Here is a 26,052-nt window from a genome sequence, read left to right on the forward strand (position 1 = left end):
GGCTTGGCATCTTGCCCCCAACCCCCCCCCCCCTCCCCCCCCTTAGAGGATCACAATGGAAATAAGCCTGTGGGCTTTGTTGTGTAATTTAATCCTCGACAGTTTGTAAGTGTATGTGATAACTGTCTTCAGGTGAAGCAGTGTTATGTGTATTTTCAGATTGTCAAATAAATCTGTCTATCTATCTATCTATCTATCTACCACAGAAACCACGTCACACTTTTTTTTTTCAATTGTTTATTTTTAAAATTTTTCACAATACAAGTAAAAGCATTTCTGCAAACAATGTGTTTCTCATCACTCACTGTTTTCCCACATTTTGCCACAGCACAGTGCACAAACTACAATAATTTCTGATTTACATGAAGTGAGCCCATATTCATAAAGTAAGACCAAATACATACGGTGAGAGGTGACACATAAAGTGGAACCGGATCATGTGTAATGTGGCCAGCGTCGTTGATCTAGTGGTGTTTGTTTGTTTTTTCAGTGCACTAGGCTTACCTGTCCAACCCAATGCACACACAAACAGTAGCAGAGTATTCTGGATGGGCCTGGAAACAAGAGCATAGTGCTGGGTAATATGACCTTGTGTCAGAGCAGGGCAACAACTATCATAACAATCAACAGCTTTAGCACTGCACAATACATTCATCACCGAGGGTAAGCGAAATGATGCGCTGAGTCGATTGCACTACTATTACTGTCAGTCCAATAGTTGTGGCTGCTGAAGATGACTTATAGGTCTATTCCACTGTATTTTGCCTGGTAATAAACATTCATTTCCATGTATAAACATTTAGTCTATACATGGCAGATTGTATGATTTTGTAATAATAAGCTGTGTCTCTTTTTTCCCCGCAGGTGTTGATCACCATTTACTGGCTGGGAAGAAGGGCTCACTGTGACCCGTTCTATGATGGACCTTACCTGAATCTCAAGGCATTTGAGGGATTATTGGGCACAGCACTATCCAAGGTAAAGTGCTCCACTCCACTGTAAGCGAATAATCATCCCATGGTACAGTTAGAGCTGTCTTATGTATGTCGCCATGTAACAGGGGTTTAATTATTCTATGGAAACCAGGAATAGTATGAATGAAATCCTCTTTTACAGCCATTGCCCAGTACATTTCAGTATCCTTCCTGGTATGTAGACTATGTACGGAAGAATGAATGTGATAGGCTGAGGGGCCTCGGATTGCTGGCCACTAAAACCAAAGCTACGTTAAGTCATAAATGATCCGATCCCTTGACTCAGCTATTTTAATCTTGTTTACAGTGGGGCACACAGTTCACATAGTACATATTCGAAAATAGCTTCTTCTTTTACTGAAGAAGTCCGTTTCCAACCCCTTGCCGTGCCAGTGTTGAATTTGACACTTTGTTTTCACTTAGATTTATAGGTGGCAGTATGTCAGGCCCCTATAATTCAACTGACTACAGGGATTTTCAATAATAGCAGTTGGTTACAGCATGCCTTGTACGTTTAGCTATGATAATCCAAGTTCACTGGAGCAGTGTTAGGCTGGGCTTAGTTAGCGGACTTGTATTGTCTGCCAGGATTCAGGTGATCACAGATCTGAATATTATTTCCTTTGAAAGTGGCTGACGAGTTTTTGCATGTTTGTAACCATTCTGGTTAAAGTGGCTCCAGGGCTCGCTATGTGTTTATGCTATGCCTCTCTTTTTTTATGCAGTAAACACAACCATCAAAGATGCATGGATCGCAGCACTGTTTGTTTTCAGTGAGACAGCAGTGAATGGAAAACAATGAGGTGTTCCGCTTAAATTGCAGCATATGTTGCCCTTATAGACAGCGTACGAGTGCATGTGTGCAGTAACAGAGGGTGATTCTGCAAAGACCGAGTGGCCTGACGATACAGAATTCACACTCTACCTGGAATATCTCTCACTCACATGCACCACACACACAGACACAGGAGCTAAACACTGTAATTGGTGCGCGACTAACTGACCGTGTGTGTGTGTGTGTGTGTGTGTGTGTGTGTCTGTGTGGCAGGCTCTCGAGGAGTCGTCCAGCCAGAAAGGCAGCAACGTCAGAGACAGTGGTTTTGGAGACAGCTGGTACTCGGAGCGCGAGGAGCTCTTCCAACTGAGAGGAGGAGGAGTAGGAGGAGGAGGAGGAGGAGGAAGACACAGGAGAGACGACTCTCTGGACAGCCTGGACTCTCTGGGCTCTCGACCCCACAGCATCTCATCTGACGCCACCCTTAAAGGCAGCAGCGAGGGTAGGAGAACACATGGCAATCGCAACTACACACACACACACACACACGCACACACACTGAGACACATCTGACAAAACCTTTGAGACACTATGTTTCTCTGCTTTGTCTTCAGCAGTCCTTGTAGCCTGTTGCAGCCTCTCTCTTCATTTGAAATCTTATGCTGACATGATGCTGTTTGAGATGCCACAATGTGGGTTTTTTGTGGGGGATTTTTATAATACTCAAGATTGCCTCTCAAACTGAGCTTGTTGATGCTGGAGCTGTCTGTGTTCCCAATAGATTGTGCTCATTAGCTGAAGTGTTCGGGCTCTCTCACATGGTATCTCTGCATGAAATATTTATAATTCAATTCATCTGTCTAGAACTTCAAATATTTGTGAATAGGGAAGATATGCCATATCAGAGCCAGAAAAGTTGACTCCCATTTGTGAAAACAAATACCTATTGCCATCTAGTGGTATGTTATTGCAACTGAATACCTTTGTATGAAAATTCTCCAAGTCCAAGGAAGGAGACATATAAACACCAAAATCCCTCTGTGATTATATTTCATGACAAAAGTGTAGTGTGCTTTGAGACAGAGGAGCGTTTGGAGCTGGTCATTACAGAGGGCTAGCCCCCCTGTGGGAGAGGGCAGTGAGACATTCCACAGCGCTCCACACAGGCTTGTAAATGAGGAGGCCTCCATTCCCCACCCAACACCCCTCTGTTACTGCTCCAAACTCACGCCAGGAGACACAACACACTCCCTTCACTGGTCCTCTGCTGTCTTCCTCGATTCTCACCCCACTTGTCCTCTTAGCACTTCACAGCCCTTACTGGACCTCTGCCCTCCTCCGCCACATGTTGCTCTCCTGTTTCTTTTCCCACTTATCTTTGACCCTCCCTCATTTGTCATAATCTGTCTTACACCTGTTTATCTTCCCTCCTCTCCTCTCCTCTCCCATGCCCCAGGTTGTTGCAGTGACACAGACACAGACTCCGTCTTCAGGATGGCCGAGAAGGACTCTCTCAGTTACCGCCGTTCGCTGGTCATAACTCCCAAGGCGGCCACCCAGTTCAACCAGTTCCTGCCCAGTAAAGACAAGCCTTCAGGCTATGTGCCCGCTCCACTGAGGAAGAAACGGGCTGAGCGCAATGAGGACAACCGGCGCAGCTGGACCAACCCCATGTACACAGAGGAGGATGGCACATTCACCAGGTACCATATATAGTATACACGACTGTACGCACATAGTGTTGTATCTCATCCTGGCTTATTTATTGAGAGTTATTATGCCCTATACTTCTTTCTACAAAGCAACTAAACAGAGAATGATTAGAGAGAATGATGAAGTGCTGGGTTCAAATTCCTGGTTTGTACTTGCCTGATGCTTATACTGTGGCTGTTTTTCACCGTCTCCTCTCTCACTATTGTTGTTGTTGGTGGTGTTGTTGTATTGTCTGCGAATGATCCATGGTGGTCGTGTTTCATTGTGGCCGCTGTGGCATGGCGACCTCAGTGAGTTTTCTTCCGACTCCCACGGCAACGGACGAGTATCCCAGAGCGGCCTGCCCGCGGCTCACCTACAGTGGTCGTACGAGTATGAAAGCGGCAGTGACTCTGACGTGGACCGACCCGACCCCGATCTGGTTCTGGACGACCTGGCCAGCAGACGCTTCCACAGCCCCTCCCCTGCACCCCCCACCAACTTTGCCGTGCCCGTCAGTCCCCTGGCGGGGCGAGGGGCGTCTGGCAAGGAGAGAAGGGGCTCCTGGCCCAAGGTCACTATGACTCCCAGTGTCCCCCTTCAGCAGAACGTGACCTGCCTCAGGTCAGAGTAACGCAAGGCAAGAGAGTGACTTTGCTGTGCCTGCCTGATGAGAGAGCAAGTCAGAGTGCTTCTCTTGCCCTCAGTTTGCATGGTTAGCTATAACCATGAGCAACGCCTTTGGTCGTAGTGTGCTGCTTCTAACAGAGCTCATAGTTTTACAGTTTGCTTTTTTTATTTTGTTGGTTTCTGTTTGAATTGATTTAAATTTGGGCTTCCGCAAGTCTTTCTTTGCCCCTTCTGGATTGTATGAGCTGGAGGAGTGATTTGAGTCAGTGGCACAACTCCTCAAATGGATTTTTGCCTCCTTTACAGCTTGAGTTTTGATTTGAGTTTGCATTGTTTTCCTAATCCTTGCGTGCTCTCGTTGGAGAATTTTTGTGCTCAAGGAACAAACAGTGTGCTCCTTGCTGTGTGACTGGTTTGCTGTACGTGCTGCTGATAAATACTTTTGACGAGTGTGATTGGCTGTCTCTCTCGAGCAGCAGCAGCAACAGCGGGGCAATGCAGTCCCCCCAGCAGGGCTCCGTGAGGGTGGACCACCGCCGGCCCTTGTCTGCTGACAGCCTGCTCAGAGAGATGTACGATGACTCTGAGGATGAGGATGATGAGGTGGGCTACGCCGACCCCATCCAGGATGATCTCTATGCCCGAAAGTTGGGCCTCACAGGCCCGCCTGGTGGCAATGCACCTTATGACAAGTTCTTACCCAAGTTCTGGACGCCTGAAGAAGACGTTCACATACAGAAGATCAAGCTGGGCTCTCAGAGGAGACCCTGGTACAAGAAGATGCAAGGCTTCAGGTGTGTGAGTCCAATGTGAGATGGAAGTCACAGAAATATCCACCTAGACACATAGCCTGCTGCCACTTCTCCTATCTGCATAGTTTGTTATCGTCAGCACACTATTTAGACACATACAGTATGTTTGCCATATTCAAAGTAGCAATCCATTAAACCATCCAACAGTTTCACAAGTCAAGTGGCAGTACGAATCACATGACATCACTCCTCAATATCGGAGATCAAATTTATTCCCCGCTGCATTTGCACAGTCCTTTCTTGCTTACTGTGTATTTCTCCTTTTCTGTCTGACACACTTGATTGATATGCTATCCTTAGAGAGTTAATGCATGCCATATTAACCCTGTTCATGAGACTTAAATTACTGTTTTGATCCAGTTAGATCCATCCTACTGGTGTTCACTGCCTTTTCTGTTTGGGTTCTTCCTATCTGACCTATGTTTCTTTCTTTCTTTTCCTGTCTCCTGGCCCTCACTTTCCCCTTTTTACCCTCTCTCCGTTCCTGTCCCCTTCTCTTCATCCTGCTGTCGGTGGCTGTAGCTATAAGAAGTCGGGCTCTTCCTCAGATGATTCGGACTGTGACATCAGTCCATGGCTCTCCTCTGCCCCCTCCCCCTCCGGCCCCTCTCCCTCCCATTCCCACACACCCGAGGCCTCCGCCCACACCACCCTTGTTGTGGGGAAAAGGTCGATACAGCTGCATGATTGTGACGATGCAGGAATGTTCTAGAGCATCCGGATACCATAGGAGAAATATAAATGGCTCCTATCGGGGCATAATTTCTGATACGCTGCTTCCTAAAATACTAATGATAAAATACACTGTCAAGCTACTGGAACTGCCCTAACATGCCTGACAAAGCAGCTTGCTTGCACTGACCTTCGTGGAATATAGGCTGTGTTTCAGCATTATCCTATTTTTATTACAGCCCGTTATAGAGAAGCCATCAGTATTTTATAGCAACTAGCATAGCAGTATTACTTCATAGCAGTGTGATTGTAAAATTTTCATTTGATCAACATCTGTTTGAATCAAATATCACCACTTTGGCTGCTCATTTTAGTGCTTCCTCCTTTTCTTGCTCTTTCTGTGATCTGGTTCACATGCATGCACTCATCACCTCTCTATCCTTTTCTCTCTCTCCTTTTGCCCTCCCTCTAGTCCTCATATTCAACCACACACTACCCCCCAGCTCCCCAAGCAACAGCCCCCTCTGTTAGAGAGCCCCCCTCTGGTGTTTGCCCCAGTGGACCCCACCTCGGGTCCCAGACTGGTCAAATGTGAGAAGCGACCCCTCCTGGGGCGCCAAGACCCCAGGGAGCCTCCAGACCACTTTGATTATGAGAGCATTTTCCCTGACCTGGAGAATGATGACATGTTTACCAGGCGAACCCAGACCTTCCAGCAAAACACAGACCTGGCTATGATGAAGACTCAGCTGTCTGCCAACCGCTCCACACGTCATCTCTACTCTTCTGATCCACAACTCAATATTGTCACCCAGCCACAAGGCCTTGACAGCCCCACGGAAAGGATCCAATTCCCCGACATCGAACGGGACGACGTGGTATACCGTAAGATCAACCCCCAGCAGGCTCAGCAGCAACAGCCTCTCTCAGGTGCCCCTGACCACTATGCCCCCATGCCCATCCCAGAGCCCTGGGCCCTGCCTCCTAATCTCAAGGCCAGACTCCTGTGCCCTCCATGTCCTTTGACCCAGGAAGCAGCAGCGGATAAAAACAATCAGGTTAAGGAGGAGATGCGGCCCAGAACTGATGACATGCTGATCCGAAAGCTCGGGGTTTGTTCTAGTCAGAGTCAGGGGTCACTGAGAGGCCCATCAGCCAATCAGATGACTCCCTCAGTGCCAAATTCCTGTAGCGAAGGTGACCTGCTGAAGTGGCAGGCTATTAGGGAAGCCAGTCGGTTAAGGTATAAGAAGAGGCTCATGGTGGAGAGGCTAGCCGCTCTGAACTCGTAGGAATGGTCGGATGTAACAGTGCCTGTTGCTTTTACTCACACTGTAGGTTGTGTATTTTATCCTTCCATTTTCATTCTCTTTTCATTATTTCTGTGAGAGCTCATTAGTGGCATTTCACTTTTGGAATATATTCTGTCTGATGTTGAAGTGGCCTTCATTGCATGTTGATATACCTTATGATGGATTGGTGCTAAGGCCACCATAATCACAGATAATCACCCAACAGAGCACTTCCTCTTGAAAACTAATAGGTGCCTTCCACATTCACTGGATCAATCGCGACTATTTGAACACAACCCCCACTGGAGGAAGTGTAGTGAAATAACCTGCAGCACCAGCTTTATTGATTCTTTCTTGTTTTTAATGTTTGCTGTTACCTCAGAATTTAAACAAGAGGATTTACCAGTCAGGTAGATGGTGTACAATGCCTTCATAGGGCCTTTCATTATGGTTTACTGTACAATAGCAATGTGTTATACTGTAGTACCTTTGCAATACAATGATATAAATGCAAATACCAGATTGGATGGCCGTACTGTACATCATAACCTTCTGCTGCTGTCTTTTGAAGTGTTATTTATGAACAAACCTGCATGAATTCTCTTACAGCATTGACCAAAATGATTTAGTACATCATCAGCATTGGAAAACAGACCCAAATTCTGTGTTTTGTTTTTGTTTTTCTTCTATTGGACTGAGTTTGCCTGTGAATGGAACAACTTTATCCAAGCTTAAATAAAGAAAAACATAGACTTAAAAATTTTGTGATGGAATGCATTGAACCGGCCATCTGATGACCTCACCGCAGCACCGACATGGATCTGACCAGAGCACAATGTTGTTTCCTCTCAGCGAAGGGAACTTCACACTGACATGTAAAGCTGACAGCGCAGTGGGAGGGGTAGTGTGGAAGGGTTCAAGCCTGAGTAATAGCCAAATATAACCGGGGGCATGTCCTGAACACACTGCACCAAGCAGGGTCATTAAATGTAGTCGGGTCTATTGAGAACATAAAAGCCTATAGAAATTCCTCATAGCTCTGTAAGAAGATGAAAGTTATTAACTCCATGGTAACATGAAAACAAATCTATACCGCAGTGTTTGTACATGTCATGAACACACGCACACACACACACACACACACACACACATACACACACACACACACACACACACACACACACAAAGCAGCCATTTAACCTGAGTCAAGGCCATCTGGATTTACTTCACTTGCGTATGGAAAGTGCTTTCCAATGACATCATCTTGGAGACTCTAGAAAGGCACTATTGTTTAGAGAAAGATACATGTCCACACACCTTCTCAGCCAAGTGGCAGGCCAAGGAAAGGTGATACGGTAGTGTAAGCCTACTATATACACACCTTGAACTCTATCCTCTTCACCGTAGAAAGAGAAAACCAGGGGAATCGTGTCTTGGGTCTCGACTGTCTGGGTTTACGTTGGAGTCGAGCCGATGTGAGAGTCACCAGTTGGCCTCGCGAGGGAGGCCGCGCTCTCGACCCTTATGCAATGACAGTCTACTCTCACACACACAGTGACAGAGGCCAGTCTGCAGAAATGTGACTTTTTGTCTGTGGTTCTCTTTGGTTTCCTAGACTGCCCCAAATGCATGATGGTAGCGACGGGTGAGTTGATACGTGGTCCCAGGAATGTGGCACGTTTGCATTTGCTCTGCCCTCTACAGTCACACCCCGCTGCCTACTGCTTTTGTGTTGCTGCTCTCACTCTCTAGCTGCTAAACGCTGACACAGAACATTGCGGATTGTATGGCACAGGGCCAAGTCGGGGGTGGGGGTTGGTGGGGGGTGGTATTGCTCAACAAAGCTCTATTGACAAAGCAACAAAGTGGAGTGAAACGATGCATACAATACCAATACACTGGGTCATCTACCCAAACTGGTGAGTGTGTCCCACTGAGAGTTATGAGAGAGTGGTGGCCTAAGCTCTGTTTGAGTCCCTAAACACTCCTTGCACTCCTGTTAGCAATATGACGCACGTATAAACCTTTACAGGTAAGTGAAAACAAAGAGTAAACTTGTCAAGAGTCTGCAAGCTTTGAATGACTTTGCTGTTTTGCATGAAGGGTTGGATGTGATGTCCGTGAATACAGTGCTGCAGCATGTGTTTCTAACCCATCGAGCTTATAACTGCGCCGCAGTTTTTTGTGGCTGACCTGTGTGCTGTGTGTGCATACTAACACTCAGGCACAGGTATAAATGCAACTCATTTTCAGCCTCAATGCCAAGTATACGGATGGGAAATACAGGTTGAATACATTTTGGATCTATAGGCCGTGTTTTTTTCCTACAGTTTGTTTGGTGTAATGGTAAGAAATTATGCATGCATACTGTAACTGGAGTGGAACTCATTTTCAACTTTTGCAACAGTTTGTTTAACTTTTCATATAAAGCAATCTGCCAGGAAATGCAAACTTTACATACCCTACGCCTCTCACATGAGCTGCAGACGGCCTCTGGTCTGTTTTCAACTTTCTCTTCTGTCTGCCCCTCCTCTATCTCACTGTTCACAGGAGCAAATCAATGAATGACATCCAAGTGGACGCTGCCGTGCTGCGGCAGGCTCGCTACGAGGAGCTGCAGAAGTATCGCGAGCAGGTGAAGGAGAGCGATGACAAGTGGCAGGATGTGAGTATGACTGCACAGTACACTTAGAGGGATACTTGTTTGTTAACCACCAACCTTGTTATTCGAAACAAAAAATGTCTAGTGCGCCCAGTTTCACTCAGTAAATATCTGTAACCTGACTCTGTCACAAGGAGCATAACTTTCCAACATAGATGTCATTGAAGTGGAAGATGAGCACATTATCTATGGGATCTGTAGTCTAAGGAGAGCAGGTGTTGTGGTGCAGCCGGTGGCCACAGGGTGCAAGGAGAGCTGTTTAGACAGAAGCCAGAGACGGAGGCAGACACTGATTGGTGCAGCACTGCCCTCTGGCTATGGACTGTCCTCATTTCCAAATCTCAGTCTGTGTGATACTAATCACCACATTAATACTCAGAGTTATTGTGTAATGGTGTCGTCTAAGACAGAGACCCTAGGATGGAAATAATTAGACTGAATCTATGAAAAATGATATTACATAATAAGTTGTTTCATTATATAGTGGAAATGTGATGCAACTTTTTGCATGAAAAGTAATTTTCAATGGCCAGTGCTGTACTGCTCCAGTTTTGAAGGCCACAGATCCCAAACACGTCATGCTCATTAGGTCCTTCTCAGGTAGAATCATAAAAAACCCATTATCCATGTATAGTTGCGATGAGAGTGGTATGTCTATCAGCAGCCTGATTGAATAGTGTCATGGTAAAATAATGGAGTCTTAAAGCAGCATTTAGGTCACACACAGTCCCTAATACTCGGGGGACGTGAGCCGGGAGGAGCCTAAAGCACACAAATAGAACACCTTCAAATGTAGCCCTCTCTCTCTTTCTTTCTTTCTGTCTCCTTCTCAACTTCACTCCCTTCAGCTGTACAGTGAGCCACGCAACATAACAAATCCCTTTTGTCTATGTTGGCTGAATTAGTCGAGTAAGTGACAGTGGATGAGGTGATCTGGGCTTGTTTCTCTGCAGGACCTGACCAAATGGAAGAACAGGCGCAGGAGTGTCAACTCTGATATAGTGAAGAAGAAAGAGGAAAGGGAGCAGATTGAGCAGATCACAATCGGCGGCAACTCCAGAAGGTCTAAGACCTTCAAGGAGATGCAAGAGGAGAGGTAAGGAAAAACACACCTGGTCAGGTACTTATTGTAGTGCGAGGATAGTGCACATTCACTGTGAACTGATAAGGGGCAGGATGGCTGAGCGCACTGGAATACTATATAGATGCTATTTTTTGCTCTGATCCATTTTTTATTTTTTTTTACCGAAAAGCTACAAACATCCTAAAGGATTTGCTGCTACCTGTTGCATTACAAACACACTGAATTTGCTTCTCTTTTTGCTGTTTATTTAGCCTCTCAGGGGAGCACTTTGCTTTTTTTTACAACAACAGGGTAACAGCGAGAGAAAAGCTGTGTATGCAAAGCTTGTAGTACCAGACATAGGATCCTGCAGTCAGAGGCAGTGAAAGAACGAACTCTCTCTAATTGTGTCTTTAGTCGGCGAAAGTGTAATCTAATCATGGCTTGCAACCTGTCTCCCCTTTTTCTTTCTGCCCCACCTCTCCCTGCCCTCTCCCTTTCAACCTGTGTTTCTCCTTCTGCTCTCGTCCCTTTCATTCGCTCCCCTCCTCATTTCAACTCTTGCTTCCCAACCCTTTGTACTTCTCCCCTTCATCTCTCTAATACGTTTCCCTTTCATCCCCCTCATCCTTTATTTTACCAATTACTGTCCGTCCTACCCTCTTCCCATCTCTCCCTTTATCCCATTTCCCCTCTCCTCCTCTGTCCGGCCCACAGAGAGAAAAAGAGCTCCGTTGGCAGCCGTCTCGGATCTCTCTCTTACTTGAGCGACGACCAGGACGTATTTGACAACCCCGTCCCGCCCCCACGTACCCTTCCTGCCAGGAGCTACACTATTGACACCCCCTACTCCTTGGTGGATCGCTCCCCCGCCCGCTCTGTGCCCTCTCTGAGAGAGGAGGACCCCCCCGCCGTGTTCCCAGCTACTAGCCGGGCCGCTTCCCCTCCCACCTCACGTGAAGTTGACATTGTGGATAGTCCTGCAGGCAGTGACGCCACTACCGCTACCACTACCACCGTCTCCACCAGCCGTAGCTCCATCCACAGCCCCCTCTCTCCAACAGCTGCACCCATGGAGTGGAACACCGGCAGAGCCAAGACAGAGGAGACTTCCTCCCCCGCCGCCCCCGTCTCCTCGGCCAGCGTCCTCCAAAAGGCGCCCGAGCCAAGGCGCCCATTGGCGGGCGCACGGAGGGAGGTGGAGGCCCCCTCCTCCGGCTCCCTGTACAAACAAGCACAGTACAACCCGATGGAACCCAAGCTTCCCGGGGTGTCTCGGGTTTCCGCCTCCCTCCCTAGGAGCTACCAGAGATCGGATAGCGCGCGTCTCACCTCAGTCGTCACGCCCAGGCCCTTCGGGACCCAGTCCACTCGCATCGCCTCATTTCCCCGGGCCTTCACAGTGAGTACTGGACTATTCTACGGCTAAATACAACCTGTACCCGCGCAGTGCATAGGGCTGAAGGACGTCTAGAGGGCAGGATGAGCCGGGTGTTTATTTGGCAGTAGGAAAACCTTGGTCTGTTACAGTGTTATCTATTTGGAGTACATCAGAGTCACTCACGAGTCAGATCTGATTACTTTGTTTGTGAATAATGGATGAAGCTAATGTTTTTATATTGCTAACTCACTTAGCAGAGCTGCTATTTTCAGCCTTCACTTTTAGCACTGTTACAGCCAATGATAGATGATACATAACGCTTCATTGTATCAGGGGAAATAACTGTCAGGTTTCCTTAACAAGTTAGTGTTTGTCTGTCAGGCCCAGACATGATATGGTTATGTCATTTTGAACTCTTGAAGCAGTTCCAGTTTACGTTCTACACCACTCATCGAAATCGACCCACACATCTACTGTACATTCTCCAAATGCATTCCCCCCCATTCAAAAGTCTTAAAGGTTAAAAGACACTATTTAGTAACCAAAAGCTCTATTCTTTATTCAAGTTTGTTTTTTTTATGTGCATTCCATTCTCATGTACTTGAGACTCAAGCAGTGTGTACTTTGCCACTCTACACTCATCCCCTGACAGATGGATGACTCTCAAAAGCGTGTGAACGGCGACGTGGATGTTTCTAAGAAGTCGTCCGTGCCGAGCCGCTACCACCAGTTCATGACCTCCGAGGACGAGGCCCGCTCCCACTCCAGCTCGGCCCACAGCAGCGAGGATGAAGAGGAGGAAGAGGAGGAGGCCACAGGGAAAAGCATCACCCCTATCCAGAGCGTCTCGCCCATCCCTCCCCAGGTCAAGAGTGAAGCCCCAGTCAGTCAGGCTCCAGCCAAGGAAACCAACCCGGTACTTAAAAAAACAGATCAGCTTTTATCTACAGGCCAGATTACAGGCGTCGCAAAATAATACAAGCATTTGTCAAATAAACTGTGTTCAAGAATGAAAATGTGAAACGTCAGATAATGTATTTTTAGCTTTGAAGTGAATGCTGTAGTGCAGCAGTGAGTGATGTAGATGCATCATAACATTGCACTTTCAATTGAACCTGAAATTTGATGGCACTTACAAAAAGACAGTTTGCCTAAATAAAAGTTGCACTGAATAAAAAATACAACACAAAGGAGTCAGCATTACAGAAGTTACAGTAGAGGATCTAGGCTTGGCTTTTAATCAACAAACATAAATCATTCATCCATAGGAACAAGGGGTTCTCCATTCCCTGGAGCTGGAGCCCAACCAAAGCAGGCCTGCTTACACACAGACACACAACCCGACATGCTGACTCTCCTCCAGGGCAATGGAAAGTCAGGATCATTTAGACACTAAAGGGTGTTAGGGAGAGAGATGAAGAGTTTGTGTTCATGTATATTCATCTATGTGTGTGTGTTTGGTTCCTAGGAGAGCTACTGTGACATGCGGATCAGCCTGAATCAGAAGCCCAACAGCAGCAGAGACTTTGGCTTCCAGGCCGACTGGGACTCCACAGGAGCTCACGTCACATCCGTCCAACCAGGTAACAAGACGTCCCGCCAGGCTGGGTGCTCTGAAAACATAGAAATAATTTCAAACAAAGGGATTTGATGTGAACTGAAACATGGGCAGAGCTTTATTCACCTTCCGTGATTAATATTTCATTACCAGTGAATTAATTGCACTGGTCCAGCAGTGGTCCAGCACCGCAGGTCAACCAAAACTGGCAACCATCACCTCTAAGGTTCTCAGTGGTCAGTGCCAGTGGAAATAGAACTCACAGGCAGTTGTCATATATAATTCTCACTAAAGCCAGCTGATGTATTCACAGATACAGCAGTAATATTGGAAACCAGTGCTTGCGCTCTCTCATGTATTGCAGTCAGGCACTGCTGGTTAGTCCTCAGCATGCCTTCCAGCAGGAGCCCATTGCAGTGGCTATGCCAGGCCTATGTAGGGCAGCATCTATCTGGGTCAGATCTGCTGGGCCCGAGCCTCTCTTTCTACTGAGGTTTCTCCACCTCCATATGTTGCCGTGTATCATATGGGGTATAAGTAAAAATTTGATTGAGAAACATAAAAATAGCTTTGATGCCGTGTCTTTGTTGTCAGCGTCAAAACTGCTCTGGGGTTCTCAGGTGTTTTCATGTCGCGGACCCCCAAATAGACACACACTAGGCCACAGACCCCCATTTGATAAGATTTTACCCCAAAGAACCCCCATAGGTGAAGTTTTTTTATTTTAATTTAGTATTGAATTATGTAGCTGTCTACACAGTATGTGGGGAGATAGTAGTGGTGAGAGTGAAACCTATAATTAGAAATAGTCACACTCTCTAATTGGGTTCATTTCTAGTAAATTAAATTATAGTGAAATTAAAGCACTGCTCATTTTGCCACGGGGCCCCATGGAGACGAGGGTCTTATACAACAATTTCAAGATTTTCTGCTCATGTATCGGTCTAATATTACCTCCAAATGATAAAGAATTCCACTCCTGTGCTGAGGAAATTGCAATAACTAGGAGTGGTGGAGTTTTTATGTAACAGGAGTGGTGGAATTGGGGTCACCTGTCCGACCCTCTCCGCTAATGGTGTCCCGGCCCTCTGTCCCGGCCCTCTGTCCCGGCCCTCTGTCCCGGTCCTCTGTCCCGTGCAGGCAGCCCGGCGGAGATGTGCCAGCTGCAGGTCGGGGACGAGGTGCTGAGCGTGAGCGGGCACCGGGTGGCAGACATGAGCTACACAGACTGGAAGGCCCGCATGGAGGAGGCTCTGCAGCAGGGCAGCCTGGTCATGGATATACGGCGTCACGGCAAGAACAGTGAGTCATCTGAACGCTGTGTGTGTGTGTGTGTGTGTGTGCTTTTCTGTGCGTGAGAGAGAGAGATTGAAAGAGAATGAAAGAGCTGAACCACTTTAAGGGTTGCATTCCTGGACTGACAGTGCTGCTTATGCTGGTTGCGTTGCTAAACGGTTTTGACACTTTAAATTGGCCCGTAAACTGTTGTGAAACCATCCATGAATGATCTCATGACAGTTAAACGGTAAAGGTCTCATAACTCTTCTACTCTGAGAAGGGAAGATAGTTTTCGTATTGATAAGGGACTTCAGCGGCTATTTTCTCCCTTACTACTCTGTCATTATTATCTGTACCGTATGTCTGTCTCTGTTTTTGTTTTCTTTGTTTTCTATATGTTTCTTTTTCTTCCTCTTTCCTGTCCTTTCTTCTTTGTGTCCATATGGTGTTTACCTTGTGGACAACTAACCCAGCTCAGGTACATGGTCCTCTGAGTGAAAGTGTGCTCTTTTTACGGTGTTAGTATAACAGGCTTACTTGTTTCTATCATGTCAGTGTCACTTTGCCAAAACAATAATCCACCCAACATAGCTGACTCGAGCTGAATGTGCTAACATACTTTGTTGAAATAGATCAACTTAGTGTAGTGGATGTGAGCCTGTTAGCAACACTGTGGGGTTTATAAAAGCTTTAATAGACTGCATGGCTGGGGAAGGTGGTTTCTCTGTCATCCCCTGCTGCTCTCCCAGAATAACACCATAACAACAACCTTACTCCCTGCTTAATAGTGGTTTTTAATGTATTATAATTAACAGACACATCAGTGTCAAATGTTGGGTTTTCACATGTACATATGTGCATACACAACTACTGATATTCATACCATACATGTGCACACACATGCACAAACATGCCTTCTTGTGTGCATACACACATCTACATCCTATTCTTTGCCATTGCATTGTCTGCATGCAGACTGGGACAGAGATCGGCCTTCCCCGCCATTTAAAAGCCATAAGACCATCAATCTGACCAGTACGGATCATCCAATACTTCTAGGTTCCCCTGACGCAAACACTGGCAACACCAGCTTGGATTTCACTTCACGCATATCCACGGAAACGCTGACAACCAAGGAGGTCCCCACCCACCCAATCATTGTAAGTGACCTAGGATAACTGAAGTTGACATACAGGGTTAATTGCTTTCTGTTGTCTGTCTGAGAAGGGTGTCTCCTGCTTGGATAAGGCCACACCAGTCAGTCTGTATTCTGTAATGTACGTGCTTTATTGTTCCTGTTCAATGAGTGTACGCCCTGCCATGTCTTCCTGCAGGATGTGGCCTCAAACGGACTGAATGGGGGTTTCCGTGAAGAGTCAGTGACCATGAGAAACAAAGGTAAAGAGCAGAGCACACAGTCTTGCAAAACAGTTATGAAATTCAGTTTGGCCATGAAACCTGTTCTGAATGCAGCAGGGGTCTGCTTTTTTGTGACCTGGCTTTGAAAGAAATTATTAAGGATACTTAAGGATAACCATGAGAGACTGTCATCTGCAAGATACGATTATGATGCATCTTTGCCTCTCTGTGTATATCTAATTCATGTCAATGTGTAGGTTATGAAGATGTTTTTTCCTTAGGTAAAACTTGTTTCTCTTTTCTACTGTACCTCACTATACCCTGTTTTCCATTTCTCATGTAGAGTCAGAACCCATATCTTTGAAAAACTTAAAACGGAGGTCAGAGTTTTTTGAACAAGGTAAAAAGCGCTGACCTAAGCGGGGCTATTAATGACGGGTTGACTTGTATGTAATTTGGTGGCTGGGCGCTCTGTGCTTTCGTCTCACCAAATTCCACTGATTTCCAAGGGGCTTTTTCATCTGGTGTGCATGTTTCTTGTCAGTCAATACCTCATGTTCAATCGATAAGTAAGCTTTAATTTTATATCAATTGATCATGAGCCTGTGGGGATTGAAATAGAAACTTACATGCAAAGTTTGAGATTCTGCCATGGCTCTATTTTGGGGCTATTGCTTTTCTTTTTTTTTTTTTCTTTGTCAGTCTGGTCTGCTGCGAGAGCGTAACCCTTTTGCTGTGCCCCTTCCCTCTTCAGGCTGCTCAGGGTCCAGTGTCAGTGCGCTGGTCTACCTCTGTGGTAAACAGGGTTGCGTGTGCGGTGACCTCCTCACCTCCACCTGGTACAACTGGGGCACTGACATGCTGTTTAAGCCAAAGGACAGTAGAGTGCAGTAGCTGTCGACCTTTATGGCTTTATTAAAGTCTCCTCAGAAGCCTCCTCACATACCAAACAAGCTTAACTTTAACTTGATTTATTATTGAAGGAAGCCCAGAGGCTACAAATATCCATTGTTTCTCCAGAAAGGCAAAAGTCACAAACATTACTCAAAATTCGCAATTATATATAATTTATTTGTATGTGAGAAAATGTAACTTCTTGTCTGTTTGGTCAAGATGAAGATAAGCTCATAAGCTAAGATGGAATGGGAAAGAAAACACGATTTGGCACAATTTGTGTATAAAAAACACTCTCAGCTCCAAAGGCCGTGCAGCATGCCAGACTCTGTGCCAAAGTACCAACCACAAATACAGATCTTTCGATCCTGATGTGTTTGTGGTGTTTTTTGTGTGGTGTCCAGGTCAAACACATGGTTATATTTTTCACTTTGCTGCGCATGATGTTAAAAGCATTCCTTTTGCACCCGTGTGATTATTAACAGTCAGTTTCTCTTGGCATGCGTGCATTGAAGTGCCCTTTAGCCTTTTCCACTGGTTGCTCTGTACTTGTGTGCATCTTGTGCATGCAGCTGATGTGCTCTTTGTGTTTTGTGATTTCTGTGCATTTGTTTGATCTTATTTTCTCTACAATCAATTTATTGATATTTGGCGTGCCATCCAGTGTAAATGTCAACTAGTGGGCGATCTTTAATTCAATGACTCAATAACTCTTAGTGGGTGAAATTAGAAGACCTTTGTTGCTCGAGGCTTTTGAAAACATCAATTACTGTTGTGCTTTCAAATGCCATTTCCAATCATGATTTGGTACTTGACTTTAAAATTGAGTTGAAGTTTTAATAAACGTGTCAACTTTGTGTCGATATGGTATATAGCCTCCAGGTTAAGTTGTATATTTACAGTATGTTCCATTGCTCTGACCGTACATGCCACAATTATTTATTGGATGAATTTCTCTCTTTTAAAGGAGGATCGGAGTCCGCAATATCAGATGTGAGTAGTATTCAATATATCAAGGGGAGCTTTTCCTCTCTTATGTGTATTCTTCTAGTATGACAACATCTTTGAAAGTGGATTCCTCAGTTATTACAAAGCCAGGGCCCATTATTAAACGTGGCACATCGCTACTGCTTCAGAGACAGGTTCACTCTGCCTCTTAAGCCCTTGATTGCCCAGTTACCTTGAATACAAGGTAAAGATTGGAAGAAAACATTCCACAACTTTGTGTCATTGAGTATCATATGAAGATAAATCACTTGATGGTCATGGCCTTTTTTAAGAGATCTGTCATTTTCATCTAACTTTGAAAATTGAAGTAAACTACTGAAACCATTGTAATGCCATAGAGTTGGTTAAGATGCTGTAGAGTCGATGGCTGCTGTTGATGTAGCGATACTACAGCATGTAGGCTATAGGATTTGATGTACATTTACATTGCTTGTGTATCCTCTCTTTCATCAGATACCTGTTCCCTCAATCACTCCCTCCACCAACCGCTGGTCTTGGGACCCAGAAGAGGAGCGCAGAAGACAGGAGAAATGGCAGAAGGAGCAGGAGCGCCTCCTACAGGTGAATAAGAACTCACTTGATTACCAGTGACTGCTCATATGCAGCCTGGTAATCCATTAATAGAACTAACTGAGCCCCTCTCCAAATGAAAAAACCTCATATGAATAATTCAGTCAGACTGGAGTTGAAATTTAGATCCGGTTGAAGGACCTGGGTTACCCTCCTGGAAATCCGTTGCGTGTCACATCTGTTGATGAGATGGGGTGCAGAGCACTGAACTGACAGGCTAATTAACCTAATTATGCATTATCCCAGTCATAATTTGTTTAGGAGTCCTCACATTGACCGAAGACTGCTCCTAATCGTCTCAGAATAGTCAGCACCCAGGCGGTTGGAAATAAAGGGAGTGTGTTGAGAATCCACCCAACATGTAGTAGAATCCTGTCAAAACATTCCTCTGAGCGCGTATTTCTGGTTTGAGATCAAAGGTGTCCATTGGAGGGCTGATGTAGCTGGGAAGGCTTGTTACTCCCCCTAGTCTTATTCCCTGTTGGTTTAGCGGCCTGGTTTTGAGATGTGCCCGAGAGACTTCCTGCCCCGGGCAAAGATTCTCTAGGTTTATCAACTTTCAGGGCGGTTAGATAAAACATAGGTGAGCTCTCAGTTGAAATGATCTGGAACTATCCATCTCTCCATTAAACTTGGTATTCTCACTGTACTGCACAATATGGCCATGTAATTTAGAATAACTTCAGATAGGTCTTTGTAATTTTTTTCTAGACACTTTTGAGAAAAATATGTTCCAGGGAACCACTTCTAGTTTTGTTGAATCCAAAAGTGTGTGTGTGCTTGAGTGTGATGATCTCCTTCTCCCTGCTTTTTCGTCCAGGAAAAATATAAGCGTGACCAGGAGAAACTGGAGGAGGAGTGGCGCAGGGCCCAGCAGGATGCTGCCAACAGCACACACCAACAGGAGGTAGGGGGCAATGCAACAACTCACTCCATCACATCTAACTAGGACAATTCAGTTATATATTCAATTATACTCTACATCATATACATTATATGCAATTTTACATTATATCGTTTTACTTTGTAAATTGCTCAAGAAAATATTAGATATAGATATTATTAGATTAGAATTCATTCCTAGGCCAACCCCCAAACCAGATAACATTAAAAGGGCAATAAGTAAAATTTTTACTATCTCACAGCACTAAATAACCTCAACAATTACTTCACCAAACACTGAGATTTCTGACTTTCAAAACCCTCTTTCTGGCCCGTACTCTGTTTTGCAACAAAACCCCCTGCCCACTGGAATTTGAAGCCTCTCCCAATGTCGATCCTCCACCCTCCTACTCATATTTTCAACTGCTCAACAATGGAGGACAGTGCTATGAGCAACCGACCATCGTTGCAAATCATTTCAGCTACAAAGGATAATAAGCTTTATTCTCAAGCCAAAAAGGCAAATGACAAGGCATTATTATTATTCCAGTGTTTTGCACTGTGATATTACTTTTCTGCTCTAATTAGCTAGCATGCCTGTCTTTATTGTGCATATGTGCATATGTGTGTCAATTATGGGCCACTGTCAGGTAAGGGGACAGGAGGTGTTAGAGGTTTGGTATCTTCACCATAGACTTGTGTTGAAGGAGATAAGTTGCATCGATGTTGTTGCAGTTCCTACTAATCCCAGATAAAGGCCATAGATTTCTTAATGCCCCTTTAAAAATCGTCATGTGTTCCAAGGCTTACTCTTTTCTCTCCTTCCCGGCCTCCAGCAGCCAAGCAGCCTGGAGGTGAACAACCACAGCGCCAGCCCACACTCGCCCCTCTCCCCCCTCACCCCCCTCAGCCCCCTCAGCCAGCCCACTCCTCCATGGGAAGATAAGGCAGAGGAAGAGCGAAAGAGGAGGGAGGAGCAGGAGCGCCAAAGACAGGTGGAGGAGAGGAAGAAGAGGGAAGAGGAGGAGCGAGAGCTCCAGCGTCTCCAGGAGGAGAGGAAGAGGAGAGAAAAGCAGGAGGACGATGAGAGGAAGAGGAGGGAGGAGGAAGACTTGAGATGGCAGAGGAGGAGAGAGGAAGAGCGGGAGGAGGAGAGGAGGCGTCAGGAGGCGGCAGAGCAGCAGCAGCAGCAGCAGCAGTGGTCAGTAGAGCCACTGCTCTCCTTCTACTCGCCCCACACTTTGTATAAATGTCCCTTTGCCTCCCGCATCTGTCTGTCTCGCTGATGCTAACCAAGTTAAACACTAAGTGTAAAATATAACCTGCCTTGTCTGTGCATCACCATAACTCCAACTAATGTGTTTGCATGTGCTTTGTCCTGGCCTGTGTGCTGTAACCCTCTTCCCACCTCTCTCTGCACCGACCCTTCACTAAAGGGCTGGTGAATCCCATGGCTTTGCCAATGTCCAGCCTGAACTATCATTTGCAGACAGGTTAGTATGGGAGAATGTGCATGCATTTTTATTCAAAGTGCAGCCAAACCGTATGGATAATGCCTGTTTAAAATCCCTGTTTAACCATTCCCCGGCTAATCGCACCATACAGCACATACAACTAACATTTAAGCAGTACATGTCTGCCTGGTTTCCCGTAACAAAAAGTAAAAATACTTCACGTCAGTGTCCAGCAATGACTAAAATGTATTACCCTGTTTCAAAGTAATAACTTAGATAGGTTGCATTTCACCTTGGATTGATCCATGTGGCTTTTAATTGATCTGTTACCCCTGTAAATAAAGCTAAATATGATTACTTTCATTGATTTTTGTATTAGATCCTTCAATCTTTTCTGTTTGATTGACAGGGCAAAGTCTAAATCAACTCCCCAGCTCGATGAAGTGGAGAAACCAGAGAGGACAGGTCAGTCATTTCACCCATCAATTCACATTGAGTGAAGCTATATTTTGCCTGTAATAAAGGTGATAGATGGCAGATTCATGAATGCAAAAGTGATGTGTGAGAATGGGAATATGAGAACCTGTCTTCTTATTTGCTGTGTGTGTGTGTGTTTCTCTGCATTTTTGCTGTTTTATAAGTGAGTCTGTGTACACATGTTGGGCTACACCTATGTGCGTGAGTCCATTCCTTTCCAAAGAGGCTGTGGTTAAGAGCGTATGCGGCCTGTGCCCTAGGTGTGTATGGGCGAATGGGGGGCATGGCCCACTGGCTGCTGGAGGAGCAGCTGAGGCACAAATGTGACAAAGAGGCCCAAAGTCAGAGGGCTGCGTCAGAGCTGGAAATGGAGAGGAGAAACCTTCTCAATGCCATGAGATACAGAGAGCCAGAGAGAGGTGGGCTCGGCCCCGAAGCTCCCCGTCTCCAATCGATCCCCAGCCCAATCAATCTATTCCAACTGTGATCCTCTAAATCAGCTAAAATCTGTCGATTTTGGCATTTCACCAAATCCAAGTTACAGCTGTTTGATTAAGAGCTGACCAATCAATTAATCAATCAATCAATCAGGCAGTTGCACAGAAAATTACACACAGTAAAACAGTATTGATTTGTTTATATTACCTACCAGGTAATTGTTCTCAGGTTAATGCATCTGATACAAATTTGTTGAACAAATGTTTGATTTTAAGAAATGATTACTTCATATTAAAGTTCCTATAATTTAATTGCACTAAAAATAATTCCCCAATTACTGTCTACAGCAGGTCCCTCTGTCATAAGACTGAATCACCACAGACTCAGGGGAACACCAATGTCTACTTCATCACGATTCCATCCCTCTGTCCTTTTTTCTGTTTTCCCTGTCCGTTGCCAGCTGTGATTTATTTGTGACTTCCAGCAACTTCACCCAGCATCATTTTCTCTTGCCAAAACGTTTAACTCATCCCTGTGTGTACAGTGACAGACAGCGGAGGGGGCGAGGCGTCGTGGAGGGACTCTCAGAAGAAGGGCCAGCAGTCCGTGTCCCAGGCCGAGCAGGAGAGGCAGCAGATCCTGAAGGAGATGAAGAAGAAAACTCAGCTGCTGACAGACAACAGCTGGATCCGCCAGCGCTCCACCAACACCGCCGCCAGCAAGGAGCCCACCAGCCTGCCCATGCGCAGGTACGCTACCTCAACATATACACTGCAGACATTACTCAAACTGCACCTTGAATGACGTAAAGACATTAGGCAGGTAGACTGATCTAAGAGTCAAGTATGGAGTATGGAGTGTCTCTAAAAATATGTCAACGAGGGAGTGGACAAAGACCAAAAATCCCATTTCTATTATTTTGTGGTGGTGTGGGCTTCATTGGTGCAATGGTTGTTTTTTTTAAACATACTAATATTCTGTAACTTGTGTGCTCAAGTAAATACTGTATATTGGTATCAAATGGTGTTGGTACCAGTCTGGCTACCAGTCTGAATCTGCCTCGCCAAATCTGGTTTTATCATAAGTCTTGAAAAAACATCACAGCAGGTATAGCTTTTAGCCAGACGGTTTAAATGCTTCCACTAACCGGCTAACATGGGCTGGCTGGGGTTGGCTTTGCAGAGGCGAGTCTCTTGACAACCTGGACGCCCCCCGCACCTCCTGGCGCTCATCGTGGACTCCGGGTAGCACCTCGTCCATCCCCAACTACAGCCGGCCTCACTCCGCCCTCTCCGGCAGCGCGTCCTTTTACGGCGGCGTGCCGGCGGCTCGGCCCGGCTCCGCCACCCTGCCCTCCTCCTACTCCACGGGATCCCTCAGAGGCGGGGCGGGAACCCCCTCGTCCCTTTGGTCCCAGCGGTCACCTTCCCCCTCGCCCTCCTCCCCCTCGCCCACCACCTCTCCGGAGCCCACCGAGACGCGCTCCCAGCTGCGTAGCAGGTAACGCCCCTTTTAAAGCGCTGCTTCGCTAAATGCTCCCAACAAGCAGACTCTAACCATACTGGGTATACTGGGTCAGTAACTGTTTAAGCAGGACTCTGGATTGGGAGTGGTGGTAGATGGCAACTTGAACATATACTTTGGTTTTTACTGCTGATACTTTTGAGCATACTATTATATGTTATTGGATATGATATTGTTATTTTGTTTTGACACACTTCTTGCCTTCACCCTCTGTTTCAGACCCAACAAATTATACTTTGTGTTATTCTGTGCAGTGCTCCCTGTTTTATTTCAGTTGCACATATTTTGTAGAGTTTGTGTGTGTGTGTGTGTGTGTGTGTGTGTGTGTATACTATATGGGTTTTTTAAGCCCAAGATCAATGCAGATATTTTTAGACAGAAGTCGCCAACAGCAGATATTTTGCATCAATGTTCACTATATTTAAATTTGACCATTTTCCAATGTTTCCCCCAGAATTTTATTCTTTCCATGGTGGAAAAGCCTCTGACACATCATGTAACACTAAACTCTCCATTGAAACACATATGAATGAAATTCCTTTAGGCAACTGAACAATTTAATGAAATGTGCAAAGAAAATAAAATGTCATGTCGTGTTTTACAGACTGTGCTCAGGGACAAACCTCCATCATATCGGCAATGGACAACATAACTGGCCCATTTAACAAAAGGCCAATATTGGCCAGATATATCAGCCAAAAATGATATATCGGTCTAACCTTAGTGTATACCTGTGTGAGCATGTGTCTGTGCGTGTGTGTATATGCAAGCACACATGCATCATGCATGTGTGCTTGCCTCTCAAATCATGGTTGTACATTCTGTAATCCAGGTCAGTGAGTGGCAAGAAAATCTGTACGCTCTGTGACACCCCGCTGGGAAAGGGAGCGGCCATGATCATCGAGTCCCTTGGGCTCTGTTATCATTTGGGCTGTTTTAAGGTGAGATCTGGACCGCTGTGGCCTGGAGATCGGCAGCCCATCTTGGCCGATCCACAGAAACTAACCCTGTCTGATCATGGCAGCCTCAATCTTTCATTACTAACCTGGTAAAGAGGAATGGATCACAAAGTTCTGATCCCTTTGCAGCTGAGCAAAGTAGATTTTCTGTGTAGCCAACAAGATTTTTATTCATGCCAAAACCTGCAAGCCAAACTAATCAACCTTTCACTTCGTTGCTTCCTAACATCCTTACACTTAACTGGTTGTTGCTCCTGGAACATTGGTCTTCACTTGGGTATGAGCTGTTGGTCTCCTGCATCTGATTATTGATCCTGCCCGCCACTCTTTGTCCGGTGTTTCTCATTTACTGTGATTTGTTTTCCCACTTGCTCCTCGTGGCTGTTGCTCTGCAGTACATACTGTACAATCCAGGGCCTTCGGTCTGTCTGTCCTCATCACTCCTCCTGTGGAGTTGGACACTGTGGACTAGCGCTGACAGTCAATTGAGTCCCTCTCTAACGCCCGTCTTTCCTAAACTCCTCAGTGCATCGACTGTAAGTCCGACCTCGGAGGATCAGAGGCTGGGGCTGAAGTCAGAATACGAAGCAAACAGCTCTACTGTAACTCCTGCTACATGCGATTCAAAAGTGAGTATGTGAGCAAACGGATCAACATGAGAACCTGATGTTATAGGCTTTCCCGTTATGTAATTTCACTGTTCCCTTCCTTGCAGCTGGCCAGCCAACCTCCATGTGACATGACTGTGCTGCAGCAGATTGATGAAGAGACTACTTTTGACAACAACCCATGAACATTGCAGCCGTGGCAAAACACTTTGTGGCGAGCTTGGGCGTGTTTGCATTTACGATTCTAGAAAGAAAATAGACTCGGCCGTGAGAATCATATTCCTTCTTTTTACAGTGTGTGTGATTGAGAGGGTAAGCTTGAAAAAAAAAGTTAGCAAATTTAATGTGTTTATATCGTATTAAGTATTACGAATTGTACAAAGTATAAGGGATGTGCATGCACCAGAGAGTTTTTAGATGTTTTAGCCAGAAACTACTCAAGCATTATATTGTCTATAAGATTATTGAGGCAGATCTTTGTTATGACAGCTACCGTGACACATTTTAGAGATGGAAGAGTTTTCATGTTAGATCGGAGGAACCCTGCAGTATCATCTCCTCTCGTTTAGACTTCTTCTCTGCTGAGTCTTGCGCTATTAACATGTTTGTTGACCAAGGTATTCCTATCATGTCTATGTGCCTTTTTCGTTTGTAACAGGGGAGAAGTAATAAAGATTATTAGAAATATATCGAAATATATTTAAAAAAATGTTCAAGTTTGCTTGGAGAGCACTTATCAGGAGTTTTCACTGATAGATTGAAGATTCTACACGAGCAGGTTTTTCATGAGGAAAATATATCATATTGGATGGTATTGAGGCAAACTTTCTTCAGTAACATTTGTAAATAAAATGACCAAATGCTCATCCTGTGTGGCTTTGTTTACCTTTATTCATTAAACCATAGAATTGCTTAATACATCATCATGATATTCTGCTATATGATACAAGCTTATCCTGCCTCTGTAATCAGGAATCCATTATCCATTTTCTCTTTCTCTCCCTGCCTCTCTCTCTCTCTCTCCCCTCTTTCTCTCTCTCTCTCTCTCCCTCTCTCACTCTGTAGTGCCATAGTGGTAATGAAAGAAATT

At 45.4% G+C, this 26,052-nt stretch overlaps 2 protein-coding genes across 2 annotated transcripts in view; both read left to right on the forward strand.

Annotated features, from left to right (window-relative positions):
- The window catches only part of lmo7a (LIM domain 7a), a 49,821-nt gene extending 24,000 nt beyond the window's left edge, over positions 1-25,821 (forward strand). Inside the window, exons 6-31 of the mRNA XM_071525676.1 lie at positions 865-978; positions 2,023-2,251; positions 3,206-3,452; positions 8,463-8,492; positions 9,398-9,512; positions 10,463-10,605; positions 11,290-11,974; positions 12,606-12,869; positions 13,422-13,536; positions 14,652-14,813; positions 15,765-15,949; positions 16,124-16,187; positions 16,492-16,548; positions 16,903-16,944; positions 18,010-18,035; positions 18,504-18,611; positions 19,441-19,527; positions 20,339-20,703; positions 20,939-20,995; positions 21,366-21,421; positions 21,694-21,852; positions 22,416-22,620; positions 23,054-23,371; positions 24,228-24,336; positions 24,881-24,983; positions 25,070-25,821. Coding sequence (XP_071381777.1) covers positions 865-978; positions 2,023-2,251; positions 3,206-3,452; positions 8,463-8,492; positions 9,398-9,512; positions 10,463-10,605; positions 11,290-11,974; positions 12,606-12,869; positions 13,422-13,536; positions 14,652-14,813; positions 15,765-15,949; positions 16,124-16,187; positions 16,492-16,548; positions 16,903-16,944; positions 18,010-18,035; positions 18,504-18,611; positions 19,441-19,527; positions 20,339-20,703; positions 20,939-20,995; positions 21,366-21,421; positions 21,694-21,852; positions 22,416-22,620; positions 23,054-23,371; positions 24,228-24,336; positions 24,881-24,983; positions 25,070-25,092 — 4,068 coding nt within the window. The 3' untranslated portion in view covers positions 25,093-25,821. The remainder of the gene's footprint in view (positions 1-864; positions 979-2,022; positions 2,252-3,205; positions 3,453-8,462; positions 8,493-9,397; positions 9,513-10,462; positions 10,606-11,289; positions 11,975-12,605; positions 12,870-13,421; positions 13,537-14,651; positions 14,814-15,764; positions 15,950-16,123; positions 16,188-16,491; positions 16,549-16,902; positions 16,945-18,009; positions 18,036-18,503; positions 18,612-19,440; positions 19,528-20,338; positions 20,704-20,938; positions 20,996-21,365; positions 21,422-21,693; positions 21,853-22,415; positions 22,621-23,053; positions 23,372-24,227; positions 24,337-24,880; positions 24,984-25,069) is intronic.
- On the forward strand, positions 3,701-7,482 carry LOC139649315 (LIM domain only protein 7-like). Its single transcript, XM_071525677.1, has 4 exons — positions 3,701-4,065; positions 4,548-4,865; positions 5,406-5,552; positions 6,028-7,482. The coding sequence occupies exons 1-4, from the start codon at positions 3,701-3,703 to the stop codon at positions 6,845-6,847; spliced, it is 1,650 nt and encodes a 549-aa protein (XP_071381778.1). The 3' UTR covers positions 6,848-7,482.
- Positions 25,822-26,052: the final 231 nt, after the last annotated feature.

This window comes from Centroberyx affinis, unplaced genomic scaffold (assembly GCF_046629955.1).
Source record: "Centroberyx affinis isolate AG114_WGS23_722 - 3 ecotype Tasmania unplaced genomic scaffold, CSIRO-AGI_Caff_v1 ptg001328l_1, whole genome shotgun sequence".
NCBI lineage: Eukaryota > Metazoa > Chordata > Actinopteri > Beryciformes > Berycidae > Centroberyx > Centroberyx affinis.